Source organism: Chelonia mydas, chromosome 11 (assembly GCF_015237465.2).
Source record: "Chelonia mydas isolate rCheMyd1 chromosome 11, rCheMyd1.pri.v2, whole genome shotgun sequence".
In the NCBI taxonomy this organism is placed as follows: Eukaryota; Metazoa; Chordata; order Testudines; family Cheloniidae; genus Chelonia; species Chelonia mydas.
The window spans coordinates 38594714-38614150 of record NC_051251.2 but is presented as its reverse complement, the minus strand read 5'-3'; the positions used below and the strand labels follow the sequence as shown (position 1 = coordinate 38614150).

At 42.9% G+C, this 19437-nt stretch overlaps 1 protein-coding gene across 4 annotated transcripts in view; it reads right to left on the bottom strand.

Annotated features, from left to right (window-relative positions):
* UBR3 (ubiquitin protein ligase E3 component n-recognin 3) overlaps positions 1–19437 on the bottom strand; it is a 212564-nt gene that overhangs the window by 119748 nt on the left and 73379 nt on the right. For all 4 annotated transcript variants that reach the window (XM_037912164.2, XM_037912165.2, XM_037912166.2 and 1 more), the window contains exon 19: positions 6761–6857. In XM_037912164.2, the coding sequence (XP_037768092.1) occupies positions 6761–6857 (97 nt within the window). The remainder of the gene's footprint in view (positions 1–6760; positions 6858–19437) is intronic.

Here is a 19437-nt window from a genome sequence, read left to right as displayed (position 1 = left end):
ATGTTAAACTATTTTGTATAGTATTTTTAATACACATGGTATATTTAACACCTTATAAAATTAAATTATTCATTGAGGTATGGAACATCCTCCCTGTATCTTTACATTTTTTCCCAAATCTCTCCTGAAACCATATGTTTTCTCCTTTGCTTAAACCAGAGGTGGGCAAACTATGGCCCACGGGCCATATCTGGCGCAGGACTGTCCTGCCCAGCTCTTGAGCTCCTGGCTGGGGAAGATATCCCCTGGCCCCTCCCCTGCTGTCCCTCCTCCCCCGCAGCTCCTGCCACTCTGAGTGGCATGGTAAGGGGGCAGGGAGCAGCGGGGATTGGATAAGCGTGGAAGTCCCAGGGAGCCTGTCAGGGACAGGGCTGTGGATAAGGGTCGGGGCAGTCAGGGGACGGGGGGAGTTGGATACGGAGTGAGGTCCTGGGGGGAGGTTGTGGCGGGGGGTCCCGGGAGGGGGCGGTCAGGGGACAAGGAGCGCGGGGGGTTTGGATGGGTCGGGGTTTCTGAGGTGGGCAGTCAGGGGGGCGGGAAGTGGGAGGGGGCAGATAGGGGGGTGGGGGCCAGACTGTTCGGGGAGGCACAGCCTTCCCTACCCGGCCCTCCACACAGTTTGGCAACCCCGATGTGGCCCTTGGGCTAAAAAGTTTGCCCACCCCTGGCTTATACCCTATAATTTCTCTCCCTTGTTATTGTGTGTCTCTGTCATTGTAGAATGTAATTAGCTGATGGGGTCATGTGACTGAATGAAAAAGCCAGTAGCAACATTCTGTATGTGCCTGCATCTGGACATCTGAAATCTGGGAAAGCCTCATAGAAAAGCCTTGCAGTTTTCAAGGGCATGGATGAAAATTTCTGCTGAGAGAATTTGAGGCATAGCCACATACTGGTAGTCTTGTGTAGGTGGTGACAGGCATGCCTGCAAACACAGAAGTAGTGGTGGAGCACAGTTCAGGGTAAAGGACATACAGTTGAATATCAGTGCAAGAGTAGTAACTAAGGGCAAGTACTCGGAGTGGCTAGCCATCCTGTGGCTCCAGCTGCTACAGGTATACTCTATTTTTAGCATGCTAGGTCAATAAGAGCTGGCGTGAATATGTTTCCTTGAGCTGGGAATCACGCTGCCAACTCCAAGTGTAGACATACAAATGGTTAAAAGGTGAAGAGGACAGGGAGAAAAGGAAGACTGAAAAAAACAGGGAGCCTAGAACAGAATCCTGTCGGATTTCACAAGAGGAACAGTACAGACACAAAGTCCACTAAGGAAGTGGGTGTTACAGGGAAGGGAGGGGCAGGCAGAGCTCAGCCCAATTCTCAACTGGCATACTAGTTCTAATGTGTGTGCAGCTGGATGGCTGTGAATTCAGAAGCCACAAATAGGTCCCTGCAGTCCCCTTGCCCTGCATGTGAACAGAACTTGGTTGGAGTAGAGAGTCTAATAAAAGAGGAAGAAAGTGGTGTTAGCAAGAGTTGAGGAAGAGGAAAAGGATGGGTGAATTAAAACAGTAATGTAGAGAGCAAAAGTAGGGAGAATGGAACAAAATGAGCAAATGAACAAGTAGATTTCTCGCACCTGGCCTGGGATAGGCTGGAAGGAATGGGCAAGCCCAGATGCTGAATTAAACCAGTTAAAGTAAAGAAGGCTCATATTCTATCTTTCTGAAACTCACCTCCATCAAAACTCATTTGCATAGTAGTTTCTTGGTATATGAAAGTGACCTGCATTTTTTCTTTTCAAATGGAGCAATTCTAAAATTATGTGTTGAATGCAAAAGTTACCCAGCCAACATTTAATACATGAAATTACATTTTTTTTTTAAAAAGTGTTAAAAGATGGGCTCCACCTACACCAAAACAGAACAAGATTGCTGGCATATATAATTAAAAAGGTCATAGAGGAGTTTTTAAATTAAGGGCTGGAGGAAAGACAACAGGTGTGGAGCAACACATAGTTCAGACAGAGACATCTTTTACGGAAGGACTTATTAAAGGGGTTACGCTAAATCCTAATAAAGAGGAGAGGGTAGAAGTTGATACATACAGGTAGGAATCAAGAGAAACAGTCAAATGACAAAGAGTCCCATTCAATTACATCTCATGAAGACAGACAACTAAATATTGGCAAATTTAATCAAGTGCTTGTATACAAATGCTAGAAGTCTAAATACTAAAGGCCTGTCTACACATACAGCGCTGCAGAAGTGAAGCTGTACCGATGGAGCTGTAGCACTTAGTTAAGACACTACCTATGCCAACGGGAGATCTCTTCCCATCCCTTCTCAAGAGGCAGTAGCTATGTTGATGGGAGAAACCCTCCTATCGGCAGAGTGCTGTCTACACCAGGAGTTCAGTCGGTATACCTACGTTGTTGAGGAGTGTGGATTTTCTACACTCCTGAGCGATGTAGTTATGCAGTCGTAAGTCTATAGTGATGAACAAGCCTAAAATGGCTGAACTTGAGTGGTTGGTATTGATATAATAGGTATCACAGAAACTCTGTGGAATGAAGATAATGAATGGGACATGATCATACCAGGATTCAAAGTATACACTATATGTGAAAGAAAGTAAATATAGTAAAAATCTTAAATAAATCAAACTGTACCATAAAATCTCTATGGATAGAAATTCCATGGTTGAATAATAAGAGTATAGCAGCAGGAATATACTACTGACCACCTGACCAGGATGGTGATGGTGATTTTGAAATGCTCAGGGAGATCACAGAGACCACAAAAAACAGAAAACCCAATAATAATGGGCGATTACAACTATCCCCATATTGACTGGAAACATGTCACCTTAGAATGGGATGAAGAGATAAAATTCTGAGACATTAATGACTGCTTCTTGGAGCATCTAGTACTGGAACCCACAAGGGGAGAGGGAATGCTTGATTTAGTCCTAAGTGGCGCAAAGGATCTCACCCAAAAGGTGAATATAGCTGAACTGCTTGGTAATAGTGACCATAATGTAATTAAATTTTATATTCTTGTAGGGGGAGAAATACTAAATATACCCACCACAGTAGTTAACTTCAGAAAGGGGAACTACACAAAAAGTAGGAAACTAGTTAAATGAAAATTAAAGTCACAAGAGTGAAATGCTTGCAAGCTGCATGGAAACTTTTTAAACACACCATAACTAAATGTATACCCCAAATTTAAAAAAAAAAAAACAGTAAGAGGACCAAAAAACAACAGAGTAAAAAAGGCAGAGACAAAAAGTGACCCTTTAAAAACTGGAAGTCAAATCCAACTGAGGAAGACAGAAAGGAGCATAATCCCCAGCAAGCCAAGTGTAAAAGTATAATTAGGCAGGCCAAAAAAGAATGTGAAGAACAATTAGCAAAAGACACAAAAACTAACAGGAAAATTTTTTAAGTAATTCAGAAGTGGAAAGCCTGCCAAACAATCAGTGGGGCCACTGGACAATCGAGGTGCCAAAGGAGTGCTCAAGGAAGACAAAGCCATAGTGGAGAAGCTAAATTAATTCTCTGTATAGGTCTTTACTGCAGAATATGTGAGGAAGATTCCCACATCTAAGCCATTCTGTTTACGTGACATATCTGAGGAACTGTCCCAGACTGAGGTGTCGATAGAGGTGGTTTTGGAACAAACTGATAAATTTTACAGTAATAAGTGACCAGGACCAGAGGGTATTCACTCAGGAGTTCTGAAGAACTTCAAATATGAAATTGCAGAACTACTAACTGTGGTATGTAACCTATTGCTTAAATGAGCCTCTGTACCAAATGACTGAAGGATAGCTAATGTAATGCCAATTTTTTAAAAATGTTCTGGAGGCAATCCTGGCAATTACAAGCCCGTAAGCTTAATTTAAGTACCAGAAAAACTAGTTGAAACTACAGTAAAGAACAGAATTATCAGACACATAGATGAACACAATATGTTGGGGAAGAATCAACACAACTTTTTTAAATGGAAATCATGCCTCACCAATCTATTAGAATTCTCTGAGTGTCAACAAGCATGTGGACAAAGGTGATCTAGTCAATATAGTGTACTTGGACTTTCAGAAAACAAGGTCCCACACCAAAGGCTCCTAAGCAAAATAAGTAGTCATGTGCTAAGAGGGAAAGTCTTTTCATGGATCAGTAACTGGTTAAAAGATAGGAAACAAAGGGTAGGAATAAATGGACAGTTTTCAGAATGGAGAGAGATACAGAGTGGTATCCCACAGGGATATGCACTGGGGCTCGTGCTGTTCAATATATTCATAAATGACCAGGGAAAAGGGATAAAACAGTCAGGTGGCAAAGTATGAAGATGATACAAAATCACTCAAGATTGCAATCTGCTTTGGACTGAACAGAGGCCTTGTCTACACTACTGAGGTAAGTTGACCTAAGTTATGCTCCTCCAGCTACGTGAATAACATAGCTGGAGTCAACGTAGCTTAGGTCGACTTACCACTGTGTCTTACCTTGCTCCTCTCGTTCCAGTGGACTACCAGAGTCGACCAGAGAGCACTCTGCAGTCAATTTAGTGACTTATCTTCACTAGACCCACTAAATTGACCCCCACTGCATCGATCACAGCAGCGTCAATCCCTGGTAAGTATAGACATGGTCTAAGACTGGGATCTCACTAAACGGCGTAATTGGGGAACAAAATGGCAGATGAAATTCAATGTTGATAAATGCGAAGAAATGCACATTGGAAAATATAATCCCAGCTATACATACAAAATGATGGCATCTAAATTAGTTGTTACCACTCAAGGAAGATCTTTGAATCATTGTGGACAGTTCTCTGAAAACATCCACTCAATGTGCAGCAGCAGTCAAAAAAGCCAACAATGTTAGGAACCATTAGGAAAGGGATCAATAATAAGACAGAAAATATCACAATGCCACTATATAAATCCATGGTACACCAACACCTTGAATTCTGCTTGCAGTTCTGGACACCACATCTTAAAAAAAATATATAAGAATTATAAAAAGTACAGAGAAGGGCAACAAAAATGATTACGGATCTGGAACAGCTTTCATAAGAGGAGATATTAAAAAGACTGGCACTGTTCATCTTGGAAAATGGATAACTAAGGAGGGATCTGACAGAAGTGAATAAAATCATGAATGGCGTGGAGAAAGTCAATAAAGAAGTGTTATTTACTCCTTCCCATAACACAAGAACCAGGGGTCACTAATGATATTAATAGGCAGCAGATTTAAAACAAACAAAAGGAAGTATTTCTTTACACAACACACAGGCAATCTGTGGCACATGTTACCAGGGGATGTTGTAAAGGCCAAAAGTATAACTGGGTTCAAAAAAGAATTAGATAAATTCACAGAGGATAGATTCACTAATGGTTAATTAGCCAAAATGGTCAGGGATGCAACCCTATGCTCTGAGTGTCCCTAAACCTCTGTCAGAAGTTGGGACAGGACAGGGGATTCATCAGATGCTCTTTCACCTACATCCAGTGCATACACAGGTATATGTATGTCTAGTGGTGCAAAGATGCATGCATAGAGCAAATCCAAAATGAATGCCAGGACTTTTAATCTATTGGTCTCAAAAAGTCTTCTGCAGTTTGTTCCAAAAGTCTGACACATTCCCACCACCAGTTAACAAAAAGAAAGGTCACATTTTCACATCTATGATGTAGCCAGAGGGCTGTGTATCAGAACTATGAATAAGGCAACACACACACACACACTCTCAGGGTTCTGATGCTTCAGTCTCTTGATTACTATTACCCCTTACTCAGCATTACATTGTAGCTGAGTTCTATGTTCTGCTTCCTCTCATTCCTAAAAGTTATTTGCATTGATGTAAGATCTTCTACCCAAAAGCCTCGAAATACTTCATTAACAATGGATTACACCTTGCAATCCCCTGTGTTATGTCCATTTATCATTATTAGTATTTTTATTGTGATTGGGCCCATCGATCCCAGTTAGGATAAGCACCCTTTTGTGCTAAGCACTGTACAGACAGATATGAAGATGCAGTCTTTACCCTGAAGATCTCATGTATCTAAGCAGAAAAGAAACAAACAGTGATAAAGACAACATGTAAGAAAAGATCAAAAAGGTATATAATCTTGTTGGTTCCTTTTAATTTGCTTTGTGCTTCCCTTGCACACCAAACCATCCCATTTGTCATGTTCCTCTGTACCAGATATGGACTGGCTACAGACCTTGCTTATACACACCAGATGTGTTCAGCATAAGCTCCTTTAATGCTCTGCCAGGTATGGCCAGGGTTCGTTTAAATAAGGTATTTTACAGACTGTGCCTACCATTTACCCTGACACTATCGCCCTGTCTTTGAAGTTCAGTACATATCAGTCTGTTAAGAGTCTCTGAATCATACTGGTTTCCTAATTACACGACATAAACACATAACAACATAAACACATAAACATCTGGCTGTCCACTAGTTGCAACCACTGACTGTGGTCAGTTTGGAATACTTTAGTCTTCTTCATGAGTATAGTTTGTGGGAACCAGAGGAGGTTTTGCCCCCCAAACTGCGATCAGGTGTGGAACCTGGGGTTAAGTTGATTTGAGGGAGGATGGTAGATTAAAATCATAAGAATCCAGACACTGTCTCTCAATGTATAATTATTTGTTGAAAGTCAAATTTGGGGCCTAAAAATATTGATAATGTCCTTTTAACGACATAATGACATAGCATGCCAAAGAATACCCATAAAATAAAGACCCTGTATGATATGCAGTATTCTGTTCTTATACTACTGAGTATGATCAACTTACAATGCTGTATATCTGTCCATTGCAGATTGCACATCTCTACGGTAAACTGTACGAAGAATTACCATGACTGGGTCAAATTCTTTATCCCAGATATCAGCTGTTTAAAAAAAAAAGCAAGCATAAATTAACATTAACTTCTAAACACTATAAATTATTCTAGATTATTTTGTTAATTAGATTACAGGAGGCACATGTATTTTATGTAATTTTTAATTTTCTAAATTGTCTTCAGCAGCAGACAATGTAGCTTAGTTTCTTACTTTTTCATATATCAGTGCATATCTTCACAATTAAAGATATTTTCTCTCAGTTACACAATAAAAATTAAAAAGTAAGAACTTTTCAGGCAATAGATAGCTTTTACTAAGCAGCTTGACTTCAATACCTTGTAGAATTTCATTTATTTTTGTATAATACCTTACATTATACAAAAAAACTTGTATGATGCCTCTAAAATGACAACTGACTATAAAAGAAAAACTGGATTTATAAAGCATCATTCAAAAATTATTTCAAAGCCCTGAATAACAGCAGTGTTTCCTTAGTTGCAGTTCACATCCCCACTTTTTCATATTCATGATATTTTGCTTTATTTTGAACTCTTTTAGGAAAAGACCGAATTTGGTAAATGTAGCCAGTCATGGAAATAAGAGATAATGAACATGAGGTAGTTAATGGTTGGATGACATTTAGGGGTTGTCTACACCAGGGAGAGGGGCAAATGGAGGGGTGTTAAACTGGATTAAGTCAAAATAATCCAGTTTTAAAATACTTGTGTATGCACAACACAATTTATTGTAGTACACTGACTCTGTATTTATGGCAAACTCTGGAGTCCTCTTTCAAAGTGAACTAACTTTGCTGGAAATCAAGTTAGTACAGTCCATTGTTCATGTGCATGCAATGCTGTTGCAAACTACTTTGGCACTCTTCCAACAGCTACCCCACACTGCTTTGCAGGTTAATGTTACTGACCTGTTTACCTGTGTGTCCTCCCCTACTCTGGGGTCAAGTTAACCAGATGTCCCCCCATTTATCAACTGGCACACAGCCAGAATTTGTCCCTTTGCTCATGGATTCCATTTTCTCACCATAGCTACGATAATACTCCAGAAGATCCACAGCATGCCTCAAGCAGCTGCTTGAAGCTGCACCAAAACCCTGGATCTTTTCACCATCTGGGGAGAAGCGCTGGGGCAGGAAGTTCTTGTGACAGCCACCGGAATAAAGACCTATTTTTGCAGACACTGCTAGACAGATGTCTGTGAGGAACCAAGACCAAATGCCAAACAGTACTAGATAAAGAACAAGCAGCTCACGAGGACCTACATTAAAACAAGGGATGACAGGAAAAAAATCTGGCCAGGGACATGTAACCTGTCAACTTCTTGAGATACTGGATAGAATTTTACATAACTATACAATCCAGAAACTTGTGGAGCCCGCTGCCCACTCACCCCTCCACTCCCTCAAGGATGACCAGAAAGACCAGCAAAATTCATTGGATGATGAACATGAGGAGACCCATGAAGAGATCACCCCCAGAAAGCCAGGATCTGTTAAAGACTCAGGATCCTGATACAGAAGATAGGAGAGCCAGATTCCTGACATGCAGCAACCAACTTCGATTCCCAGGCAGCAGTGCAGACCAGGACTGACGAGGCTGATCCTATCGGAGTGTAAGTCTATTAATAATTTTTTAGATAATTTAGTATTAAAGTTTTAATTCATTATTATTATTGTTGTTATTATACAGCCTTGATAGCCTGTGTTCTGGTGCCCCATGGTCACAGACAGTGTAGGCAGATGTGAGCTAGAAGCCTTTCTGAGTCCAAGATCTCCACCTCCCTCCCTCAGCCCATGCTGTCTGTTTGTTGCCCCACATACCTTTCCAAGAGAGTAGCTACTCTGGCTGGGCAACTCGCCTCCTTCTCATACTAAAGCCCCAACTACTGACCGTTTTCAGGCCCACACTATGGAAGGGATGCATCCATGTATCTATTTTCTTTTCCCCTTCCCTCAGCTGTCCTGCCTGGAGAACACCCACTCCACACACCCCAAATCCAGTTTGCCACCACAAAACGGCAGCTGGCAGCATGGCGAAGCCACAATCTCTATCCACCCTCCCTCCTGCAGTAGATTCAAATAAGGAAAACATTATTTTGTGTGAAATGCGAAAGTTTATTGAGACAGCGATTACAGGAAAAGAAGTTTGGTTAGTGTTCTGACTTTACACAAGATAGACATCGATACTGCATGCCCATACGGCCACAAAAGGTACAACCCCCTGCTGACGTACAAATGTCCTGTAACACCATTCTCAGTGATAATAGTGAATCTTCACATAATCAGTGCAGAAAGCTAGCTATTTTTCACAGCACTTTCAACATGTCTGCAGGGGAGATAAAGCAAAATCTAAGGCTCAGAGATAGTTGTTCAGCAATTATAAAGAATAGCTGCATGGCCCTCTCCCCAAGGTAGTTCGCAACTCCCCTCCTCACCTACAGCACTTCTGGGGGAGAATCATCTTGGTGAATAACTTCACAGTGTATCTTGCTGGTCTGCCCTTTGCCTTTTTCAGTAAGGCCATTCTCTGCCTCCTAGTCACCCATCTCAGTGAAATGTCATCCAAAGTCAGGACAGACTAACGGGGATGTAGAGGGGATTACTATAGAGGTTCCCCCTGTTAACTCGTCCTATACCATGTAAGCACCTCCAAGACACAGCAATACTGCAAAGGCAGATCAGGATCATAATTCCCAACAGCATCTCCATATCCAGAATATATTCCCGAACACACACACACACACACACTCTCCCTCAGCCTCCAAGGCACAACTGCAAAGCCAAACAGTATATACTGCACAGACAAAAATCCCAACGCACGCATCACTTACTGTCTCCAAGATTCCCTCCCGCCTGGAAAGAATCTCAGAGATGGTAAAACCAGAAATACGTGTGAAAAAATTGCTATCACATTCTCCCTAGAACATGAACCATAACCACTTGTTAGGAACAAATACCTGCACAGCTATGGCACCCTGCACTGGCCAGACCATTAAGGACAGGGATTGTATCAATGGCGGAGGGCTGGCAAACCTGAGCGAGAGAAAATGGAAAACTTGTGATGAAATGTTCATGGACATCATTTCAGAATCCATGCCCCCCACCCTCCACCAAAAAAATCCCACCCACACATCACCACACCACACCAGGAGAAATCCAGAGAGCTGGAGGCAGAGAGCTGTGTCTGATGATGGGAAGAGAATCCAACAAGATGATTTCCAGGGAGATTGTTGCAGTGGCAAAGGACTGCATGGCAGTTGCCAGGGAAAGCAATGTCGTGGCCAAAGACAGTATGGAAAAAAGACAGTGAGAGGCAGAGGCAACACCTGGAGGCAATTCAAAGCTAAGATGCCCTGTTGCAATTCATGTTACTACTAAAGCAGCAGGCAATGCAGTACTCCAAACCAACACCCAGCCGTGTTATACAGACCCTACAACAGGGGTTCTCAAGCTTTTTCTTTCTGAAGGCCCCCCGCAGTCTGCTATAAAAACTCCATGGCCCAGCTGTGTCATAACTGGTTTTCTGCATATAAAAGCCAGGCCAGCATAAGGGGGTAGCAAGGGCCTCATTAGGGCCTCATGCCACGCAAGGCATCGCGAAGCTAAGTTGCTCAGACTTTGGCTTTAGCCCCGGGTGGTGGGGTTTGGGGCCCCAGGCTACAGACCAGAGTGGTGGGCATTTGGCTTTCTGCCCTGGGTCCTAGAGAGTCTAATGCTGGCCATGCTTGGTGGATTTCCTGAAACCTGCTCATGGGCCCCCCAGGCAGCCACAGACACCTGGCTGAGAACCACGGCCCTACAACACAGGCCTCTGGGAACAACAGCTCCTCCTCCCCACTGTCCACCTGCAGCACTGCTGCCAGAAGCCATTCCCCTCGCAGACCCCAGCTCGGGGCACTGAGAACAGTGGCACCTGGGACCCCAGCTCCTTTGAGCCCTCTGTGGCCTCCAGTAATTTTGAGCTTCAGCGCTCAACACAAGAGGTGCAACAAACTAGAAGAGGCAGCACCAAGACGTACACTTGCCTGTGATTCTAAGCTTCTTGAGCGTCGAGCTGACTCCTGACGCCTGCACTTCTCTGCTTTGTTTCATTGCTCTTTTAATGAAACGACCTTTTGTGTTTAATACAGTGTTTCATAATCAAAAAAAGTCATTTCATTTTCATTTCAGTTGAAGGTTCATTTCTGTTTGTTCCTAACAGATTGTTTAACCATTAAAACCTTTAAAATGTCATTGTCGACAGTTCATTTTTCACAGAAAATAATTAACTTTGTACTAATTCGTAAGGCTTTACAAACACATGGAGGCAAAGACACAAGGTACAAGACAGACTGCCACAGCATTGCGCTTCCACTGCCCATAAAAAAAAACCCCACTAAGCTGCACAAAAAACTTCCAGCCCTTACCCCCTCCACTGGTTAACAGCTGGACGCACAGCGGCACAATTTCAGGCCGGAAGACTCAAATTAAGCACAGTACACATTCCTGATGATATTGCCCCAGCTCTTTACATTTTGTATTAGGCACCTTGCTGGCGGCTCAACTACTGAGGAAGTCTCTGTACCTTAGCTTCCCACCCATCGCTAAGGCTCCTTAGCTTCCCACCCATCGCTAAGGCTCCTTAGCTTCCCACCCATCGCTAAGGCTCTCTCCTTTACTCTCACAAATATTGTGCAAAATACAACACACTGCTATAATCTTTGGGACTTTTTTCCTGCTGCTTCCAGCCTGTTCCACAAACACACAGTGCCTTCCCCCCTACAAACAGCCAAATGCACACTCCAATTCCATTCTGCAACTACTGAGGCAGCAGTTAAACAGTTCCTTCCTTCTATCCAATTAGCCTGTGAATGGCTTCATTGACCAGGGAAGCAGAGAATAAGTTGGGTCTCTCAAGATAACCGGAGCAATGTCCACCCCATTAATGTCCATAGCATGCCCACCGACAAGTCCATTGAAGTAAACAGAGCTGAGTTCCAAAAGATCCTAGCTTTATGGACCCTTCCAGACCACCCAGCATTTCTGTCCATAAGTTTGCTATGGTGGTGACAAGCCCTTGGAGCACAATGGAGAAATACCCCTTTCTGTTTATGAATTCTGAGTCCTGGTTGGGAGGGAGCAGACAAATAATAAGCATGGGGCTCCCATCAACTGTCCCAATCAGCTTGGGAATTCCATGTGTGCAAAGCCATCAATAACCATTGCAACAGTATTTTTTCCATGGCATCACACACCGGCATGACAGTGGTTGATCTCTCCTTGCCAAATTGGTTTGCTACAGACTGGAAGCATTCAGTGGTGGTCACCTTACAGATGGCAATTGTCTTCCACTTGCACATGGATATGGGCACAGCACATTGCTAGGCTGCCGCTATAGTTCTGGAGTTAGCTCAGTACACATATCCAGAAAGGTTGCGTTCCCCATCTTGAAATTCTCTCACTGCTGCTGGTCATCTCAGGTCTGCAGAACAATCCTTCCCTACCAATCCGTGCTAGTTTTCAAAGCCCAGAAATGGCGCTGCATGCCATGAAGCTGCTCAAGGAACCAGTCCTCTATCATCAGTTGCCTTTTGTCATCGTCTTCTTCATCCGTGTTCTGGTTCCACCACCACTGAAGCCCCTCCAACTGTCCTGCTACTGGAGGAGCTGCTGTCACCATATCACCTGTGTGATGACGCAGCAGGCAAAGTTCCACGCCGAATTCATGCTGCTTTGAATACCGAAATACATCACAAGCAGCCTCTACATATTCAAGTTTGCCAGCATAGCAGCGCGGAGCATTGTTGGATCCATGCTGGCCGACAGCAATTCAAAAATGGTGCTAGCCCACCCTTAAAGGAAGTACGGGGGGAGACAGATGAATCACCGAATTTTTTTCTTTTAACAATTTGAATTAGCCTGACTTCTGCTATGCATCCCACAATGCACAGTGAGAAAAATCCCAGAATTTCACACTGTTGAGCAGCAAAGCGAAGTAACATGGGATATCCTCTGGGAATGTTACATCCTCCATTCACAGCAAACTGTTGACGTGTGTACACAACAATGCACTTTGACATAAGACACACCATCCCATGTGCATGCAATTACTGTGACTTGCATACTGCCAAAAGCTCTGGTTAAACACCTCGTGTAGACAAGCCCTTAGTTACAAAGTACTGTGATTTTAAATTTATAAATTGTGCGTATAGTTCTTAATTCAATCTAGCCAGCAATTCAGTTTCTTTTCATATGTTTGTGATCAATCATTTTGAAATTGGACTTACTTTTATAACAAACATTTACAGCTTTCACCTTATTTCTGGAAAAGGTTAGCATTCCTCTTCTCCTTTGAGATCATCAACTTCTGCTGCATCAAGTCCAATTTAGTCTGCAAGCTCCTCAGAACAGGAAAGGAGAGGTTACTTACTTTGCACAGTAACTTGAGTTCTTTGAGATGTGTGAACCTATGGGCACTCCAAGTCAGGATACACTTGCCCTTGATTGGATATTTTTGTCAACAGTGTCCACAGATCTGCATCTGTGCCCTAGACAAACTCATCCCCAAATGAGGATATACAGAGAGGATCAACCACCACTCCAGTTTTTTCTCAACCACAAGAGTCCCAAGAGAGAGACTCCCAGGCAGAGAGGAAGGGGGGCAGGCCGCAGAGCACCCAGAGGAACACACATCTAAAAAAACTCAACTTACTGTACAAGATAAATAACCTCTCCTCCTCCTCTGAGAAGCGTCCCATGGGTGCTACAAGTCAGGAGACTCCCTTCATCATGGAGGAGGGTGCCAAAGAAGTGGATTTAGTACGGACAATGTCACCAAAAACCATATCAGCCCTGGAAACAGCCACAAGAGCATAATGCCACTAAAATGCACATGGTGAAGACCAGGTGGCCACCCTGCAGATGTCTGAGATGAAGGTCAAGAGTCCAGGGGAAGCCCAGAAGAGCATAGTCCTGTCGAGGTAAAAGGCAAGAGCTCTTTTAATGTTCAGTGTATGGAGGCTCACTTCTTCTCTTGAAGAGTGAGGCTTGGTGTAAAATACCAGGAGATGAATCTCTTAACCTGGAATTCAGAAGAAACTTTAAGAAGGAAGCAAAGGTGTGGATGCAGAGACACCAACTAAGGTGAGGTCCCATGGTGGAGTTGGTTCCTTGGATAGGAGGAAAGAGATTGAATAAGGCCTTTAATAAATCTTGTAGTGGTGGGATGAGCAAAGACTAAGAATCCTTCTATAGGAGGGTGAAAAGCTGTGATGGCAGTGAGATGAACTTTGACGGAGTTCAGTGATAAGCATGTGGTCTTTAAATTCAGCAGGTAAGCAAGGATGTGAGCCAAAGAGAATCTGACAGGACGTAAAGCTTCATGGTTGTACCAAGCTGGAAGTGTTTCTACTTCTGCAGGTAAGTTTCCCTTGTTGTGAACTTTCTGCTATTAAAGTAGCACCCTTTGAATATCTGGAGAGCAGACTTGTTCTATACCAGAGAGCCACAAAGAAGCCAGGCCTTGAGGTGACTGGGGTGGGGTGACCAAACCCTGGGTGAGTCAGGCTCAGAGGAAGGTGGCGAGGAGGCTGAATGGACATGCGGGTCAGCTCTAGGAATCACACCTGTCTCAACTATCATGGTGCTAGGAGGATGGCCATTAATTTCTCGTCTCAATTTATTTAGGAACTTGAGAAGTAGAGGTATTGGTGGATAAGTGTACATCAGAACTCAAGGCCACGTAACAACCAAGTCATCTCTCTTTAAGTTGTAGCTGTGCCCTCCCCTTGTGCAGGATCATCTGCACTTTGCATGGGGTGAAGTAGCAAAGAGAGATCTACCTGTGGATAGCTCCAGCTAAGAGATCTCTTGGAACACCTCATTGTTCAGATCCCACTCATGGTTGATGCTAAAATGTCTGCTGAGGGAATCCACCACTGTGTTCTGTAGTTCCTAGTAGATAACCGCTGAGATCTATATGTGGTGTGATATGCACCAGTTCCACAGTTTTATGGATTCAGTGCACAAGGACCAGGATCTTGCTGCTCCTTTCTGACTGATGTAATACATCACTGCTCTGTTGTCCAGCATTATCCTGACTGGGTGAACCCTGATGTGTTGTACAAACTGTTGGCAAATTTAACGGACATTAAATCTGAGCTCTAATATGTTGATATGGAGGATCACCTCCTAAGGGGTCCATTTGCCCTGAGCTGTGAAGCTTTGGAAGTGGACACCCCAACCTATGAGGGAAGCATCTGTGGTGATAATCCTCATGAGAGGAGGCTGTACACACGGAACTCCGATGCACATCTTTTGTGGGTCCTTCCACCAGTTCAGACAATCAAGGACCTTCCGAGGTACAGACAGCAGCTTGTAGAGACTGTCTGTTGGGGGTGTACACAGTTCTCAATCATGCTTGAAGACTCCGAAAGTGCTAAGGGAGTCACGAATATACGGCTGTCATGTGGCCCAGAAGTTGCAGGCAAGCCCTTGCAGTGATTTGTGGACTCTGTTGGATTGCTGAAACAAGGTTGGACATTGTGGTGAATCGGTCCCTGGGTAAGTACACTCTGGTGGAAGAGGAGTCCAGAGTGGCCCCAATTAAATCTATATGTTGTGTGGGTATTAGGGTAGACTTCTCCATTCTGAAGTAGAAATGTAGAGAATGAAACAGAGACAGGGCCTTGCTGGTTGCTGGCTGTACTTTGAGAAGTGAGCAGCCCTTCAGGAGCCAATCATCCAGGTAAGGAAAGATGATATGCCCATCTAGTAAAGATAAGCTGCTGTGGCTGACAGAACTTTGATAAAGATCCTTGGGGCAGTGGAGAGACCAAGGGTAGGACACAATACTGGGAGTGATCTCTGTCTACCATAAAACATAGAAATAATTTCTACACAGTAAGAATAGCAACATGAAAATAAGCATCCTTAAGGTCGAGGGAAATGAATGAATCTCCCAGATCTAGTGAGGGAATTATTGTTGCTAGGATCACCATTTTGAATCGCTGGGAGCAGATGAAGGCGTTTAAAGTCCTGACATCGAGCATTGGTCTCCACCCCCCATTTTTCTTTAAGACGAGGAAGTACCAAGAACAGAACCCTTCCTGAGAAAGTCTGGTGGGACAAGTTTGATTGCCCCCAGACCTTGGCAGGATCGTATCTCCTGCTTTAAAAGGTCTTTTTGAGAGGGGTTCCCAAAGACAGACTTACAACAAAAGGATGGACGGAATAGCTTGTAGAAATCTCCTCCAGAATCCAGCTGTCTAATGTGATGAGCTCCCAATAAGGTAAGAAATGAAAGAGATGCTCTCCATAAGAGTGGAAGGGGAATAGGTGCAATGCAGGATCTAGAGTGGGAGTTAGTTTGTGACCCTCAACCAATGGGTCAAATGGATGTTTTGAAGATGTCCCTGGTTGAATGGTCGCTAAAGAAGAAGGCCCTTTCTTAGGGAATCTGGTCTTCTATGTGGGGAGCTTCAGCCAGTTTCATGGGTTAACAGTTGACTGGGAGAGATTGTTGAGCTGTCTGCAACCTGATGTATTTTTTTTTTCCATTTTTTTTTTTTTTTTTTTTTGCAGGTGTATAGATGCCTTGAGCTTGTAGCATCACCTGATGGTCTTTGAGAGAATGCAGAGACCTCTCGAAGGCATCACTAAACAACTTTGCGCCTTCAAAAGGAAGGTCTTCAACCATATTTTGTACCTCGTGTGGGAGGCCAAAGGACTGCAGCCAGGAAGCTCAGAGCATGATTACTGCCGTAGCCATGGAACACACAGCTGTGTCGATGGTATTGAGTGAGGCCCAGAGAGATGCCTTGGAAACTGTCTGATCCTCTATCATGAGGGCCTGAAATTGTTGTCTCTGCTCCTGAGAAAGGTGTTCAATAGAGAAGAAAATTTTGAATAGACTGTGAAGTCATACTTTGACATCAGGGCTTGATAACTGGCTATTCTATGCTGTAAGGCGGCCTAGAAGTAGGTTGTACAGCCCAAAAAGTCCAATTGTTTTAGGTCCATACCAGAGGGTGTTGAACAGAACCAATGTTGCCAATTCTGTTCACTGGCACCACCTGCGAGTTGGGAATCAGAGAGGAGGTACCCTAAGTCTCTGGGAGGGATGTACTACTTTTTGTTGGCTTGTTTACATGTTGGTGGGACAGTGGTTGGAGTTGGCCACACTGCGTGTTGCAGTAAGAAAAGCTTCACTGATGGGCAAGGCAAACTTGCCCTGAGGAGATGAAGGAAGGATATCCAACATGAAATGTTGGGATTCCTGAATCTCATCTAATGGGACTTTTAAGTTGTCTGCCACCTTTTCTAGGAGTTCTTGAAAGGCCTTGAAGTCACTGGGGTAAGATGGTGGGGGAGGCATGATAGCCTCATCTAGAGATGAGGAGGATTTGTGGGAAGGTAGTGTTTCTTCCTCTTCCACTGGTGCCCTCTCTGGAGGGATCTGGGGGCATCAGTTTATGTTCCTAATAGGACCTGTTTTGTGATGGCACAATGTAGAAAGTCACCATAATTAACCCACAGATTCCAATAAGCCTAAACTCTCAGAAGACCAGAACAAAGAGGCTGACCCAGAAAAGTCTCCGTTATTATGAAAAATATTTTTTAAAAGGATACCTCCAGGTATTAATTCTCCAGTGTTTTCCTACGAAAAGTTACAGATTTCCTATTCAACATTTGGTAGATGAAAAATAGATGCTTTAGGTATTTAAGTCATATTAAAGAGATTTCAGATTTTCAATGGCTGTGGATATGCCTGAGCTTATTTTACAGACTAGTCATTTACATGCTAGCAGGCAGGAAGAAAGATAATTGAAAACAAAAACTCATTTTGCCATGGAATCAGAGTAGAAAGCACAGTATTTTGAACATCAACTTTACATAAGTTTCTATACACATGTTTTGTTTTAAAATAAACTCTCTTCCCAAATGGAGTCTAGAGATTTCAAGTTTCAGAGCAGCAGCTGTGATAGTCTGTATCCACACAAAGAAAAGGAGTACTTGTGGCACCTTAGAGACTAACACATTTATTTGAGCATAAGCTTTTGTGAGCTACAGCTCACTTCATTAGATTCCGATGAAGTGAGCTGTAGCTCACAAAAGCTTATGCTCAAATAAATATGTTAGTCTCTAAGGTGCGACAAGTACTCTTTTTCTTTTTGCAGAGATTTCAAATCGCACGCAGGCTGCACTAACACCCTGAGAAATGTCCCCCTTCTCAGTCTGGTATTCTCAGACCAGACCACTGTGTCAGAGGGCAGGTAGGTTACAGTGTGCAGAACAGGCTATATAAGGAATCTTCAATGTGTGTTCTCGAACAAAGCAAATCAGGAAAGGTGGACAGAACTAAGGCACACCATTTCCAAGGAAGAGAAATTCTTAGACAATCTGGCAATAAAATTAAGCTGAGTTACAAACAAAACTACATTCATTTGTTTTTTTAAAAAAAAATATATTTTGAAAATTCCTAAAATTAGTGTTCAAAATCCAGTGCTTTGCCTATTTAGATGTGCAGAATAAACTTCTACTTGTTCCAAATTCCCTTGATCATTAATAAGTCCTGTCTTCAAAAATATATTTGTGTTTTTGGACACAAGTTCAGTTATTTATGAACGCAGAAAAATACTGTAGCTTTTATTCTAGCTTTAAATATGAATACATCACTGAGAACAGTGCTATCAGTGCATCAGTACAGACCACAACGAACAGGTGAGAACTCAGTTTGCTTCTCTGAAGTCTTCATTTGCTGTTCTACTTAATTTTCAAATGAAGAGAGTGCTCTTACATAGCTCGTTTATCAGTAGCCCTCAAAGCACTTTACAAAGGAGGTGTCTGTCATGTCTCCATTTTACAGATAGGGAAACTCAGGCATAGAAATTGGAAGATTTCCCCAAGGTCACCCAGCAGGCCTGTGGCAGAACTGGGAATAGAACCCAAGTCTCCTAAGTCCGAGTCCAGAGTTGCAGATCTCACTTGCATCTGTTAGTCATTTTCAGTTAGCATTACAGTAGAACCTCTGTACGTTATCCTAGTCACTACCGCAGTCACTGCAGATTGTTTACATGAAAATTTGGAAATTCCAATAAACAAATATGGAAGGATAATATATCATGTACATTACAGTTGTCAAAATAAATGATCTTATAATATACTTTACAGTACTGCAGCCAATATACCATATAATAATTTGTCAAAGTAACAAAATCTACCTAGGGTATGTGGCTATTAAATCTTCTCTGAGGAGACACCAACATTTTTTGGTGTCTGACTCGAAGTATGCTAATCACTAATTTCAATTTAGCAAGATTCTTCTGTTTTTGATTTTAGCATTGGCTTGTGATGACACAAGACTAAGACCACGAATCTGTCACTGAGGTAACTGATTCTGTGATTTTACGAGCCCCTTGTGACTTCTTGAAAATTTCAATAATTCAGCCCTGGCCGGTGGGGCTCAGGTTCCAGCTTCACCCAGGCCAGCGGGGCTCAGTCTCCTCAATCAATCCATGCTTTATTGTTTATTGCCCACATCCTGTCCGTGACTTTTGATAAAAATACCCGTGACAAAATCATAGCCTTACACATGGCTAATGCTTGCCTCATTGGGGTTTATGTTTGGACAA